The sequence below is a fragment of the Gymnoscopelus microlampas genome, assembly GCF_963454915.1.
Source record: "Gymnoscopelus microlampas genome assembly, chromosome: 11".
Lineage (NCBI taxonomy): Eukaryota > Metazoa > Chordata > Actinopteri > Myctophiformes > Myctophidae > Gymnoscopelus > Gymnoscopelus microlampas.
Window position 1 is genome coordinate 17,316,092 of NC_139948.1, and position 16,383 is coordinate 17,332,474.

General features: G+C 43.7%; 2 protein-coding genes across 4 annotated transcripts in view; one reads left to right on the plus strand and one right to left on the minus strand.

Moving 5' to 3' along the window:
- Positions 1-1,441: 1,441 nt before the first annotated feature.
- Positions 1,442-8,119, plus strand: LOC311054632 (histidine--tRNA ligase, cytoplasmic-like; the record flags this gene model as incomplete). Its single annotated transcript, XM_084070638.1, has 3 exons — positions 1,442-2,735; positions 3,861-3,936; positions 7,939-8,119. The coding sequence occupies exons 1-3, from the start codon at positions 1,508-1,510 to the stop codon at positions 8,117-8,119; spliced, it is 1,485 nt and encodes a 494-aa protein (XP_083926764.1). The 5' UTR covers positions 1,442-1,507.
- LOC311056313 (cytohesin-3) overlaps positions 5,855-16,383 on the minus strand; it is a 56,212-nt gene continuing 45,683 nt past the window's right edge. For all 3 annotated transcript variants that reach the window (XM_084072849.1, XM_084072850.1, XM_084072848.1), the window contains exons 10-13: positions 13,144-13,220; positions 12,261-12,332; positions 11,750-11,904; positions 5,855-8,469 (exon numbers count right to left, since the gene is read on the minus strand). In XM_084072849.1, coding sequence (XP_083928975.1) covers positions 8,397-8,469; positions 11,750-11,904; positions 12,261-12,332; positions 13,144-13,220 — 377 coding nt within the window. In that variant the 3' untranslated portion in view covers positions 5,855-8,396. The remainder of the gene's footprint in view (positions 8,470-11,749; positions 11,905-12,260; positions 12,333-13,143; positions 13,221-16,383) is intronic.

Below are 16,383 nucleotides of genomic sequence, written 5' to 3' on the forward strand. Positions count from 1 at the left end.
AATTGTTTCACTTGCTGTTTATTCCACCCTCAAATTCTCGATTTCTGAGAATATTGTAATAAACCACCAATGTAAACAGGATCTAAGCAGCGTCCTGCTGCCTCTTCAACACTCTAGCGGCTTCATTCCGGAGCTGTCCGGTTCTCCAGTGAATAGACTGTGAAACTTTGCGACCAACTCTTCAATTGTGAGAGACTGTTGGCAGAGGCTTGGCTCTAACCCGTTGTCATGACAAGAAAGGATGGCGCAAAGAAATCTAATTCAACAACCTCTGTGGAAGTCCACACACACACTCTTTAAATGCCAAGAAAGGGGGAGGGGGATCTCATCATGATGAGCATATTCACATTGTATAGCTTTTTTGTCTCCGCCAGGCCGAAGGCGAGGCTAACATAATATAAAAAGGAACCGGCACTCAATCAGACAACAAGTCTGACAAGGTTTATTTTTAAACCTATTCTGTGAAGCACATTGAACTGCACTTGATGTATGAAATGTGCTATATAAATAAATAAACTTTGATTGATTGATTGATTGAACAAACATTTCTGTAGCCTAGAAAAGTGTGCATTTTGAATTGAAGAAGATGGGTAGATTGGTAACCATGTGCAAGTATCCAATTTACACCTGCTTCAGTCTTTTGTCCATTGGGCTAGAGTGGTTGCATGCAGCTTCCCAGTTAATTAGTGTGGTTGCCAGAAGGCCAACACATTATAGTAGGCCTACTTGTACAACCTTATGTATTTTTTTGTTAATGTGGTTGCCCATATAAGGCCAGCACGATAGTACTTGTACGACTTTATTTATTAGTGTTTTGTTATTAGTGAGCGCCAAAAGCAAAAATCCCCCGCAGCAAATTTGAATTGCATGTTGCTTGGCGTCTAATGCAATGTCTCCTGGCGGATTCCTCAAGGCACCCACACTTGTAATTTCCCCAAATTTCACCTTGAGTTATCATTTTGTGAGCATCATCAAAAGTATGTGCAGTTATGTTTTATCATAGATAATACAGAAATGCATACCAGTGCATGTTCATTACAATGTTCACATCGTCTCTCTGGAGACTGAGAAAAAATTGAGTATGTTTGATCTCTGCTACCATAGCAACAGAACAGTGACTTTGTCAACATACTCTGTCCAATCAGCGTGCAGTTGTGACAAGAACGTGATTGAATTTGGGTATATAAACGTGTCAGCTAGTTAGTATTCAGTCATTTGCTGAGTTTTGCTTTTGGTCAGTAGTGCTGAATGTTGGAGACCTGGTGGACATTATTAAGGTAAGAGACTCCAGAGAATCAAGATCCTAAACATGCAAAAAGGGTTGGAGAAGATGGAAACAGAGGGGGAAAAGGACATGATGAAGAATAATGAGATTAAGATAGAGAACAAGGTCTTCCTGAAAATGGAAAAGGGGTTGGAGGAAGTAGTGGAAGCAGGAGACAGTGGGAGGAAACACCAGTTTGTTCTTAAAACTCCTAAGGGAACAAGAGACTACATCCCCTCGCAGATGGCCATCAGAGAGAAGGTGCTAAACACCATTATTGGCTGTTTCAAACGTCACGGTGCTGAGACCATTGACACACCTGTATTTGAACTAAAAGAGACATTGACAGGCAAGTATGGCGAGGACGCTAAGCTGATATACGACCTCAAGGACCAAGGTGGAGAGCTGTTGTCTCTCAGATATGACCTCACTGTGCCCTTTGCCCGCTACCTGGCCTTGCACAAAGTCAGCAATATTAAGCGCTACCAAATAGGCAAGGTCTATCGCCGTGACAACCCAGGCCCGGGCCGCTACAGGGAATTCTACCAATGTGACTTTGACATAGCAGGAAAGTATGACAATATGATCCCCGATGCTGAATGCCTGAAGATCATCTACGAAATCCTCAGCGAGCTGGACCTGGGAGACTTCTGCATCAAGGTCAATGACAGACGTATTCTGGAGGGAATGTTTGACATGTGCGGTGTTCCGAAAGACAAGTTTTGCACCATCTGTTCGTCTGTAGACAAAATGGACAAAATGTCTTGGCCAGACGTTAAAAATGAGATAATGGAGAAGGGCGTATCGGAGGAGGTGGCTGAGCAGATTGGTAAATATGTGCAAATGAAGAAGGGTGGTATTGACCTAGTAGAGCGCCTGCTTAAAGACACGAAGATGTGTGAGAACGACAAGATTTGTGCTGGCCTCACCGACATGAAGGAGCTCTTCAACTACCTGCAGATCTTTCAGGTCACAGACAAGGTGCTGTTTGATCTCAGCCTAGCCAGAGGTCTGGACTACTACACAGGTGTAATTTATGAGGCTGTGTTGATTACCGCAAGCATGGGCAGTGTGGCTGGAGGTGGACGGTATGACAACCTGGTGGACAGGATTTCCCCCAAGGATAGGAAGGTGCCGTGTGTCGGGGTCAGCATTGGCATGGAGAGGATCTTCTCTATCATGGAGGCCAAGGGTAACAACGTGCGTACCACAGAGGTGCAGGTCATGGTGGTCTCAGCACAGAAGAACTTACTAGAGGAGAGACTCCGACTGACGGCCGAGCTCTGGACTGCTGGCATCAAGGCAGAGACAGAGTACAAAAGGAACCCCAAATACCTGAACCAGGTGCAGTACTGTGTGCGCTCAGAAATCCCCCTGGTAGCCATCCTGGGAGAACAGGAACTGAAAGACGGAGTGGTCAAACTCTGCACTGTTGTCACCAAAGAGGAGGCAGAGGCTTGTGGATCAAAAAGTAATCTAATAAAAGAGGCTTATGTATCAAGAGCTGATTTAATAAAAGAGATCAGGAGAAGGACCTCAGAGGCCTGTTCATTCTGCTCTACCCAGCAAAAAAGCATACAAAATTAAATGACTAATGTAAGTAAGACCACACCGACTGATTAATCCATGATTTTGCTGTGAGGGGATAGCCCTAACCGCTTATAAAGTCTTCACCCCGCCCCCCCGCCCCCACACACACTTTTTTAAAGATGAGAAAAATATGTGCACTTCTGTAGTAAATGTAATCAATCCAATGTTTGGGCATTATTTCTGTACTGTCCATCTCACATGAGGTGAAACAGGTCTCTAGTGGAGACAGTTGAGAATTCTCAGCCTCCTGGTCTAACTTTTCAAACTTGAAGTCCTTTAAGTAGAGGCTGTTTTCAAAGTTGTGTGATAGAAACGTAATATGTAATAACTACTGACTAAAGATGATTTTTTTTTTGAGTGGTTCCCAGATATAGAATATATATAATAATTTATTGCTAACAAGCACCGTGGAAGGCTTTTGGACCAGAAGATGGCAGACTTGCCAGAGGAGAGAGTGTTGCCTGATAAAGCTCCTGATAAAGCACATTTTTATAGATATGGAGTTGACTATTATGGCCCCATCGAAGCTTAAAGTCATAAAAGAGATGGAGTGCTTTGTACCTGTCTGACCAGTCAGATGCACTTGGATGCGAAAAAAAAAGGAAAACAGGAGGGCCACATTTTCTTAACCGCTTATACTTCTTTGTGTGTCAAATAGAAGAAATATCAGAGCGCATTGTAAACTTGTTATTTTTCAATACAAATTTGGGCCAAATAGGGATGTGGTAAATGTTTTTGTTAAATTGTATTACCAAACATAATGACATATCACACAGTCTACATGCATTTCCCCAAAGGAAATGCATGTGTTTAATTCAGTCTGACCAGAAGCAGGGATAAAACATCTCCACCGGTAATCAAAATGACAGTGGTCACTGTCAACATTTCACACTAAACATTAACTTGGTTCTGCATAGTTAATAAGAACTACATTGAAATCAATTATCAGTATGTCAGTGATTTTGTAGTGTTATTACAACTGCCTCTTACCGCCTTTAACTCCCAGTGTACAACAGAGGGAGCCAGAGGTTAAGAGAAGAGAAACTAGAAAAAGTGCTCCTCGGAGCACAGGTCTCCGCCAGGTCAGGTAGGTTATTGTGGCCTCCTGGTGGCACTATAATAGGCCAATGTGAAAAGGGTGCCATTTATTCTTAGGTCATTCACGGCAATCGGACACTGCATTCATGATTTGAGGCATTTTGTTCCAAAAATGTGTTTTGCTAAATTAGACCTGCTGGTGGCGCTATAACAGGCCAATGTGAAAAAGGGTGGCATTTCTTCCTTGGCCTAGTGGGAATGTGTTTGTGAAATTTCACTGAAATCGCAAGCTGCGTTCATGATTTGAGGCATTTTGTTCAAAACGGACCAATCCTGCAAATTTTTGAAGCGAACCTTAGCCAATGAGGATGGAATATGGAAAATCGGACAGATCCGTGTTGATCACATGACTATAGAGATACTGTGTACCGATTTCCATGACATTTGGATAAAATCTGTAGGAGTAATGTAAAAAAAATGGGTTTTGCACAAATCGGCCTCCAGGTGGTGCCATAACAGGCCCATGTGAAAAATGTGAGGCAGAGGTTCTGAATTGGCATCCAGGGAGTGTGTGCACAGTTTCGCAGCGACCGGGCCAACGGTGCCAGAGATTAGCTGCTAACACACTACAGGACACACATACGGACACACGGACACACGGACACACGGACACACGGACACACGGACACACACACGGACGGATAAAGGGTAAAACATACTCTCTCGCCATGCCTTCGGCCTGGCGGAGACAATGACTCAGGGTCAGGGCAGAAGACAGGGTTAAGCAATTAAGCAAAAAAAAAAAGGGATTGGCTTTCATCCCCTCTTTTTTATACTCATATAGTACATAATAAGTGTTTTATTCTTTGGATGATATAGATTTTTGGTGTTATTTTTATGTTATGTTGATGAATTGAATATATAGGACCTCAATGGAAACAAGTCCACTAGGACCTTTTTGTGTAAATCCTTTTAGACCAAGTGTATGACTGTTCTCTGTCAATCAAGCACAGGTTAGCAAGAGGGAGTGTGTGTGTGTGTGCGTGCATGCGTGCGTTTGTATTACTATACTTATGAGGTAAAAATGTCTAGTGTAGCATATATATCTAGTATATTTATGAGAATAGATTGTCCTGATCCTCATAAGGAGAATTGTTGTTTTATGGTTAAAAAGAGTTTGAGAGATATGTTTACGGTTAGAAAAATATTCAGGTTGGGGTTAGGTTCATGATTAGACATTTAGAAGTTAGGTTTAGGGGTTGAAATTAGAGTAAAACATGATTTATACTTAGTTGCGTGACAGTGTCATACACTGGAAAACTGCCGATCTACAAGCTCACAGAGCTGGGCTTGTAGATCTGCTTCAGGCTTATGCTTAAAAATGGCACCATAAGCCGTGCGTGTGTGTGCGTGCGTGCGTGCGTGTGTGCGTGCGTGCGTGCGTGTGTGTGTGTGTGTGAGTGTGTGCAACACATTTCTTGTGCATGCTGCCAGTAGGCCAAGGAAGCACCCCCACACGTGTTGTGTTGAAGTTTTATATATATTTTTTAATATTTAACGTTAATTGAAAATAATGGTAGTGAATGGGGTTCAGATTGAGTAGAAACCTTGCCCAAATTTGGAGTCATACGTCATGGATTACTGACATGTCTATGTATTTCCTGTATTTCAACATTAAAATACAAAAAATATATTAATTAGATGGCGGATGTCACATACTGGTAATATGACATCCAAGATCCCCATAGGAGTTATTGGACTCGATCCCTAATAAAATCACTGACTGGGAAAAATGTGCTTGGCCCCTGGTTACACCTATACTGCATGAACAAGAAAATGTAAATACTGGAAATTGTCAGAAAGTATAACATCCCAAATGAATATCTGGGTAATCCATTGATTATTCATGCAAATATGTAGGTCAAGACTGGCATCAATAATAAATACTGCATACATCTGCTGTAAGCTTTATGTATACTTTATGTAGATACATTAATGTACAACATGACCAATAGCTTTTACAGAGAATATAAAAGTTAATGTAGCTATAACCCATATAAGGGCAATAGAAGGTAATATTTTACCCTAACGTTAAGGGTCTTCACTTTTATTTTACAATCAAATAGAAAACTACTGGTTTAGACCTTATCAGTCAGAGATATAACTTCCGACATCAGTGAAACTTTAACCATTATTATCATCAACATTTCTATTATTACCAACATTATATTCATCATCCTCGACATTGTGGCCATCGTTGACATTTCAACATCATTATCATCATCATCAACATTGATATTATTACCATCATCAGAAATAAATAAAATATTATTTTATGATTATCACAGTTATTGCCTCCATACCAACAATGTCATCATCATCATCATCATCATCACCACCATCACAATTACCACAATAATCATTGTCATCATTACCATCATCAATTTCATTATGAATATGTTTAAGGCTTTTGTAAAGAAGACCCCAAACTTGTACTTGAATGAAAGGTTCTGCCAGTAGGCTAAAACATAATGACATAATGTGTATACAACAACAAAAGGGGAACAGAAAACATATACATTATATACACATACATAACTTAAGCATACAGTATATCGTTTAACATCTTACAGGTAGTGATAAATCATTTCACAAATGAAAATAAATACAAAATGTTGGTTATATCTTTTTTTTTTCTTTCTTTTTTAAAGAGGAACACAAAAAGCAAGCAAGGATCTTTAGTTTTACAAACAAAATGCATACAGAATCACATCGATACTCACTGACAGTCCAACATGTTTGGACCATGAGAGAAAAAACAAAAGCTTAATCTGACTGGTACCCTAATGAATAATTGCATAGGCATAAATCAAGCCTGCTCCTCAAAATGTCAATACCTTTTCTACTCAATGGGCTTTTTTGAGTTAAAAAGTAGGCTCCATATAAGCCTAAGCAACAGGACCATACACACTAACTAAAATAAAAGTATTTCAATATTCTGTGGTCCACACAAATATATGATATCAGTCCAGCTGACTCAAGACTGTAACACGTGTCTAGAGCTAAATTCAACCTAAATCTAACCTAGCACTGATCTCTGAGGTTTTCTGAGCAGAGCTCCTGTAATGGCACCTGGGGAGACGAACGCAGCACCAGAGAGACATGACGACATAGTCCAGGTGAGGTTCCACCGCAATGTTCACAGTCCTGACTCTCCTTCTACTCACGTCCTCGCTGTCTCACTCTTTCCTGCGTTCCCTGACATCATGCATCGCTCTGCTGTTCATCATCTCCTGACAGGAAACGGTTTAGCCCTCTGTAAGCGATTCGAGCACGAACATCTTGAACTCTTGAGTTTAAAGTACAACATAAAGCACAGTGAGGTGCATACACACGCACACGCACACACACACACACACACACACACACACACACACACACACACACACACACACACACACACACACACACACACACACTGGGGACACTCACTGTATGCACTGACATCTGCATTATATGGCTGCCTGCCGCACGCACACTCACGGAGACACATTACGCACGTGTACAAACATATCTCAAAATGAGTTTATAATACTTCACATGCACGTAGGAGCATCTGAGAAGGAAATAAAAAGACATGGCAGTTGTGCTTCTTGAGCTGTGTGTGCAGAGGAAAACACATGGCACACATTGATTAGCGGGAGAGTATGAGAGGCAGATGTAGGGGTAGGCTTGGAACAGAGATGGAAAGGGGGGGAGGAGGTGAACAGAAGACAGCATATTTCATATCAGCAAACACCGGCTGGTAAGTCTTAAGAAGGTCTGCTCATGTGTTGGTCCACTGTGTCCCAGAGGAGTAAAGCCTGAGTTATACTTGGTTGTGTACAGGTGTCAAGCACTGAAAATAGCCAGTCTACAAGGTCGCAGCGCTGAGACCTTCCAGATCCGCTATTTTTGGTTGCGCGACACCAGTTTGCAACTAAGTATAAATCAGGCATAGGATGCGCTCTAATCTTTGTGTCCTGGAGCTTTCCTGTCCCTCTCAGTACTCTGTCCCATTGCCTGACCAGCTCAAGGGCTTCAGGACTTGGGGTTGGTCCAGGGGAGAGACTGGCATCTCTGTCACTAAAGCCTCCAGAGGCTGCAATAAAGCACCATGAAGAGCACCATGAAGAGATGACACTCGTGTCTGTGGCAAGTGCAGCTTTGAACAACCAGGCTGAATGATTGTGTGTTTGTGTTGCGTGGTGACAAGTATGTGTATGTGTGCAGTGGTGATGGTGGTGGTTCCAAATCCATGGATGGAGAAAAGTAGGTGTGTGTGGTGTGGTGTGTGTGTGTGTGTGTGTGTGTGTGTGTGTGTGTGTGTGTGTGTGTGTGTGTGTGTGTGTGTGTGTGTGTGTGTGTGTGTGTGTGTCTCTGTGTGCACAGGCAGGTAAGATCAGGAAGTGGGGGAAAAAGACGGCAGGGTCGGAGCCTAGGACAAGGAGGAGCACGTCGCTCTTCACTTCTTGTTGGCGATGCGTCTCTTTCTGGTGGCCAACATGTCGTAGAAGGGATCTCTGCTGATGCTGGCCCTGGAGGAACCAATCAAAGTGTAGCCATGAAATAAATAATAACGCCACATGAGAGAGGGCATCTTTGATATGGAAATGTAGGCACATTTATACAACCCCCCACTTTAACTAGATTAAAAAAAGGGGGGAAAAGTTTGTGCAGTGACCTAGTTTGGTTTCCATGGTTTCTGAAGAACCCCCTACCCCCCCACCACCCGTACTCCGGTTCCATTGCTGTTAGTTTCCCTGGAACCTCTCACTGATTCCCCACTCTAGAACTCTGCCAAGCACATAGTAAAATGTACACACGCACACGCACACACACACACACACACACACACACACACACACACACACACACACACACCTCGCTTTCCCTCCTGCTGTTCAGCAGGTTTATGGGTCTGTGCGAGTGAAAACAATAGTGCTCCAGATTACTGAATCTTCAGCTTTCTCTCTTCCTATTCAGGGCGACGGAAACGACACCCTGCACAACAAGACCAAAGTGAGTCAGGAAGCCATGTGGGCTCTACAGAGGAGCCCAGTTTCATGGCTGCTAAATCCTGTTAGCGGCAGCACAAAGCAAGAAGCAGCTCAACCCCCCTCACTGCGGATACCATTCACGTATACACTGCCACGCGATATAGAGTGGAGCCGTGAGAATTCCCTTTCTTTCCAAAAAGCTTATTGTAATTTTTTCCACAACCCAATTTGTTCACGAAACAAAAACGGCACCGTAAGGTGCCGTACGGGAACATTCAATGGAAAAAGAAAAGAGATCAAACCCAACTGTGAAAAGATGACATATGAAATGCTATTTCCTTTGTTGCTACCCTGCCCATAATGAATGAATATCATCTCAAATATGATCAATGAAATGTAGAAGCTTACATTAAATACACAAATGGATACATCTACATTCTACCTCTCTGTGAGATTCAGTTATCAGAGCCTGTGGTCCACTTTCTCTACTGATGCAACTGATTGATACTAAAAGTGTTCCCCCATGAAACTCCACATTTATGACTGAAAATGAGGTGAAATCACGATTTCCATAAAAAGCCATTTATCTCCCAAGACCCTGGGTTCTCGTGGACCCCTCTGGTGAGATTCACGGCACTGTTCGCTATGGGGGGCTGCTGCTAATGTGTTAGCCCAGTTTGGAGCCTCCTCTTTGGGTTAAGCTTGCTGGGCATAATACTGGCTCACCCCCTGGGGTGCTATAAGCGGTGACTAATCCCTTACCATTTCCCCTGTGAATACACTTGAAGAAGGGGTTTGCAGGGGAGATTGTTACAGTGCACAAGCACCAGCCCTACTCTGCTGAGCCGACTGTCTTTGACATTGTGCCATCTCTTACGCAGGCAATTACAAGGGATTTAATACTGAGGGCACCAGCAACTAGGTTATGTAATACTAGAGTTTCGGGGGGCTACGCCCCCCTCAACACCAGCCGCGCACGGGGCTTTGCGTTTGTTGGTCCCTCCGTGTCCCTGTGTCTGTATCCGTGTAGCTGCAGCACAGAGTGGGCAGTATAGATGGGGATTATGGCTGTTAGAGGCATGTACGCGCACGGGGCCCGCGTGGGCGTGTGTATATGGGGGTAGACAAATTGTGTAAGTAACATTTGCAAAAAGGGAAAAAAAAAAAAAAAATTGTAAGAAAGTGTAATGTAAAAGTTACAAAATGATGAAAAATAAGTAGAAGAAATTATATTTTGTATGTTTCGCGGACCACCAGGGGGTCCGCGGACCCCCTGGTGGTCCGCGCGGAAATCGTGGGATGAGAATTTCCAAAAGGAAAAAAAAAAAAAAAAAAAAAAAAATATGAAGGTGGTTGCTTGTTTTTCTGAAAGCTGGCGAATGGCAGCCCTTTCTGCAAGATGGCGGCCGCCTGGTGTTGTTGTGAGTACGTGTATGGGGGGGGGGGGGAAGACACACACAAACTCCAGAAGACACACACAAACATACACCATCTACAATGGACGAACTGAGCAGCAATATAGACATTCACCACACGAACGTGCATTGTTGACAAAGTGATTGCACAGCCGCTGCAGGCATGACAACCAGGTTAGCGTTAGCGACATGGCAGCTATCACAGCGCCCTGTCCGTCGTGCTGCAACTGCCTGTGATGGCTACAGCAGTAACAGCAAGCTGTCTGCGATGCCATTGTCTGGAGACTGCTCTTAGCGTGACACGACCAATGAGAGTGAGCGCTGTAGTTGTTGCTAAGATACGGTGGCGTCTCTGCCCCATAGCTTGTAGATCTCTCACACATGATTGGCGTAGGCTGCGTTGCCAGGTCGGACTTTGTGTCTAAGCAATGGTCGGCTTATTTTTGCGCGCCTTTGGGCTCGTTTGCATTGTGCGCACGGCAGCGCTTGTTTAGCGTACGTCAGCGCGACGTGGCAACGGACGTGGCAACGTGAAAGGTGATTGGCTGGTGAAAAGAAACACCCGACGTTACACCAGAAATGGTGCCTGGAGAAAATGGTGACCAAAAAAAAAGTTTGGAAAAAAAGGAAAAAAACCCCGCAGCGGCTGCCTGCTGTTGTGGTGATGAGGTCGTGCGCACGGTAAACGGTACGAAGCTGCCTCCCCTTCCGTTTTGTCCGACATTTGGTGAGTATAATTAATTATGTTGCGCGGTGGAAAAGGTGTAGTGAACAGTGAGATGTCCCCTACGCGAGGCGTAAATTCAGTGCGGCCGCCGTGGCGAGTCAGTAGGCGACATGTGGTCTGGCGGTGCGTTGTTTATCCGATAACAGAGCTGTGGGGTGTCACCACCGAGGGTGCGGAAGTTGCTCGCCATTTATATAGTTAGATAGTGGTTCTCAAAGTGGGGTCCGGGGACCCCTAGTGGTCCTTGGGGGGTTCCAGGGGGTCCTTAACATAGAATCACAATCATTTTAACCACTTTATCCATGTACTGTACCGTATATGTTGGCTATTCATAAATATCAGATCTACAAGCTCACAGCACATAACTTTGTGCTGCGCTGTACAGTGAGCTTGTACAGCTGCTATTTTTGAAAATATCTTCTGGGGGTCCCTGGCACAAAACCTTTTCAGAAGGGGGTCAGCGGCCAAATCCGTATTCATTTGGCCTTGACATGAAAAAGTTTGAGAACCACTGATGCAAGAGGTGCAGTATGTGAGAACGTCACTAAACAAAAATCCCATTGACATCATACGTCAAATACATGGAATGGTTCCTCTGTCTATTCTACAGTAGAAGATGCAGAGGTGAGCACAATTCAAGGTGCTTCTGCTGAGTAGACTTGCATTGGAGTCTTACTTGATTGATTTGATCCACTCCTCCTTCTCCTCTGGCGTGGGTGCTGATATCCTATACACCACATGGTTGCCCTCCACCACGCGTCCGTCCGCCTCTGTCTTGCAGGCTTTGATCACCTGGCCTTTGTGATTTGGGTTGTAGAGCTCAAAACAATTCTGCAGGAGAAGAATAAGGTGGAAACAAGTTAATGATCAACTGCAGCATACTGTGATTTCTACAAAACCTCACATAATTAGGTTCTGCACAAATTTGCCAAGATTTGTGATCATGATGTTAGCCTAGAGTTGATATGGTAATTGTGGGGACACGGCATTACAGTGATGTTGCTTTCATTAATTGCTTTCAACCTGACATCCCTATTTTTGGGCATGTCATTATAGAATATTAACAGTATGAAAAATACATAGGGCATAAGTGGTTAATCAGCCATGACCTATATGCCACGGTGTGCTGAGCCATAGAAGTTAAGTGTAACAAGGTGATAATAATGTAGTGAGGTGAGGACACTCACTGGTTTCCTAGGCTCCTCCACCTCCCTGATACTGAGATTCTCCAGAGGAATGATGCCACGAGGTTCCTTGTCCTGGAGGAGACATGGATGAGAGGCAGAGAGAGATGAGACCAAGACAGATAGATTGAGATGAACGGGTAAGAAAGGAAGAACAAGAGGAGACAGGATTCAGGAACAGAAGAGAAACGGTGACATTAACTAATCATGAAAGAGAAATAAGAATAAGAGTAGCAGAGGAAAGAAAGGCAAAACACAGAAAGAGGAGAAGGGGGAGAGAGAGAGATAGAGAGAGAGCGAGAGAAAGAGAGAGACAGAAAGAGGACAAAAATATGCTGTGACATGTTTTGCAAGCTCAGAAATCAACCTTGAGCCCTTGCTCGGTAATGGAGCAGATTGTGTGTGTGTGTGTGTGTGTGTGTGTGTGTGTGTGTGTGTGTGTGTGTGTGTGTGTGTGTGTGTGTGTGTGTGTGTGTGTGTGCAGCAGGCTGTCCAGAGGCCGGGACATAATCATAGTGTCCTGAAGGATAATACCAGGGTAGGAGGAGGACACTGCTGATCTAGCAGCTAGCAGGCATGGAGAGGCACATGCACTGATAAAGATTTCCAAGGACAACTCACACACACACACACACACACACACACACACACACACACACACACACACACACACACACACACACACACACACACACACACACACACACACACACACACACACACACACACACACACACACACACACACACACACACACATACAGACATAAAGTGAAGACACAAATGGATGAATTTGCTCACACACAGACACATATGCACGCATGCAAAACTGAGTACTGTGAAGATGTTAACATTTATCAACGCAAGAACATTCTTCCGAGACTTACTGTTGTGTATTCAAAGTAGTACAGGCAGTTGTCAGTCAGGATGAACCACCTTCTCTTCCAGGTTTTAACTCGGCCCCCTGACAGGAAGAGAGGGAGAGGAGACAGGAAGTGACACAATGACCACAGGGACAGACTGGCGAACTCTCAGGAAAACAATCCCACACAAATAGTTATGTGGGATGATTCTCAGTATAATATAACTGCATGGTGAAGAACAGAGAGAGAGAGTTTGATTATAAAAAAAATATGCATAGCTGAAAGCTGGTGTTAAGCCATTGTACTGTATAATAACGACAGAATGGAAGCCTATGTAACAGTATCTCCAACCAACCAACCTTATTATCTCTTCTACCTTCAAGCTTAGTTAAATGACTACTGTATGGTTGACCACTTGTTTTTAAAGGCAACAAGACAAATTGGCCATCAGGCTCCATAATCAAGCTTGACCTGTACTGTCCGTTAGTGACCTTTATACTGACTCCTGCGTGGACTCTGGCGTACTTGCACATGGACTACTAGGATGTACATTGCCAAACCTTTCTTGACTCTTACTCTTATTTCTCTCCTCTACACAGAGCACCGAAGTCTGACGTCACTGCCGCTAGAGGGCGCTATCCCCCTGGGTCGCGGCGTAATTTTTTGTGTCGAAAACCCCATACCCCATAGGGGAATCTTAGATCACGTCATATAAGACCTGTGTTCCAAAAATAAACAAATCATCTGGGCGTTTCTGTCAGGGGGGTGGCTCTGCATCGTTTATGATATTCATTCATATTTGATACAGCCTGTTTCTGGAGAAATTGTAATTAATTCTGCCTTAAAAGTATTAAAAACAAAATTTCCGCATCTGAAATCACTGTCCCTACATCAGCTGCGTTCATGTGAAATGTAGGCGTTGGGTCATTTGCCTCGTTTCTAGAGTTTATTGAGTTACTCTTTGCGTAAATTTGTACATTTCCACCTTTGGTTGATGCTTCATATCCATATGAGTAAAATCTCCCGGATGATTTGTTTATTTTTGGAACACAGTTCTTTTATGACATGATTTAAGATTCCCCTATGGAGATTTCAACACAAAAAATAACGCTGCGACTCAGGGGGGTAGCGCCCTCTAGCGGCGTCAGTGAAGTTAGGACTTTGGTGCTCTATTTCATTCTAATGTTGTAGCTATGGCACCTGACTTTCCATCCTGCGATCAATAAAGGTCTATCTTATCTTACAAAACCCTATTAGATCTCAGGAGAGATGTACACACTGCAAATGAGTACTTTTAACTCATTAACACTTAAAGCAATCCTGAACACGCGCGTGCACACACACACACACACACACACACACACACACACACACACACACACACACACACACACACACACACACACACACACACACACACACACACACACACATATACACACACACACACACACACACACACACACACACACACACACACACACACACACACACACACACACACACACACACCCGAAGGCACACGCGTAAACAGACAAATACACATACAGTATGTAAACACCAAACCCTAGATCAACTTCAGCATCTCACGTTTGTCTGAGCAAACTTCATCCAAAACAAGCACACAGAGAGAGCAGGCAGTCCAGGCACCAAATTCCAACACTTTGAACCAGAAATTCCCCCCTGGCAGATAGCTAGCTCAGTTGGAGCTAAGTGAGTGTGTGTGTGTGTGTGTGTGTGTGTGTGTGTGTGTGTGTGTGTGTGTGTGTGTGTGTGTGTGTGTGTGTGTGTGTGTGTGAGTGTGAGTGTGAGTGTGAGTGTGAGTGTGTGTGTGTGTGTGTGTGTGTGTGTGTGTGTGTGTGTGTGTGTGTGTGGGAAGAAAACACTAGCTTTGTACAGACGTAAAGCACGGAATACTAAGGCAGTTATCCTTGTGGGATTAAATGTGCATGCATACAGGCAAGCAAAAATATATAATTGTATATGTGTGCACACAGGCACACGCACGCACGCACACACACACGCACGCGCGCACGCACGCTGCCACGCACGCAGCCACACACGCACGGACAATAACATGCACACGCACAAGCATTTGGTTGTTTTTGTTTAAGCTGGTATGTGTGTTTTGGGACTAGCGTTTGACCTAGCATTCCTGATTAGTTCCTCATTGCATAAACTATCAGACAATTGTGCTTTTGACACTGTTGCATTCCCCACTTAATTTTCAATGCAGCTCACATGAGTCCTCATGGTATGGCCCTTACAAAATCACCCATGTTGTGGATTTTCTTCACATTTCAACAGGCTCTCACATGCACGGTTGTATTAGCATGTCCAACATCCCTCATTTCCGCCCAGCGTGAAGAAAGAGATCTGCTAAAAAACACATCTGGCAGGGTTGTAGAGAGCTTAATTACAAATGTTGCCATTGGAAGCTCTTACTGTCATTTGTTTCAAGGCGGATGCAGGCTAAAACATAATAATACTTGCTCTGTAGGCCTAAGAGAAAATGTGGCTATTACCGGACACATGCGTTACATTTGATGAGTCTTGGGAGACGTTACATAGAGATGCTGGAATGTGCAGGTCGGGGCCGCATATGCATATGCGTGCGTGCGTGCGTGTGTGTGTAGTGTAGTAAAGTAAGTATAGTCAACTAAATCCCAGGTTCTACCATACCATAATGGTTACTGTTATAATCTCTCTAAAAGAGTCCAAGTTAAAAGGTAGTCAATAGAGAAACTAATGTGTAAGAGAGAGAGAGAGGTGAGAAGGGACCAGGTGAGAAAATAACAACAGTAATGAATGTGTACAATGTTATGGCGTGGAACGAAGGTACAAATCAAAAACACATGCAAACAAACCAAAACATATGTCAGGCCCTGCCAACAAACCTGAGAAATTACAGAGTGGAAACAAGTCCTGAAAACGGTATTAGCTCACCAGGGAAGTGTAATCAGCATGACACACACACACACACACACACACACACACACACACACACACACACACACACACACACACACACACACACACACACACACACACACACACACACACACACACACACACACAATTGAAGAGTGCCTTTTTAATTCCAGGCATGGTTAGATATTACTAGGCAATTTTAATATAGGATATGACAAGTGCACTGAAGGAAAATGTATGATCTACTCAGCACCATGGTAACAGGGCAGCTTGACACCGGTGTGAACACTATCCCGCCTGTTATGGTGGGCTTTTATTTAAATCACTCCCAAG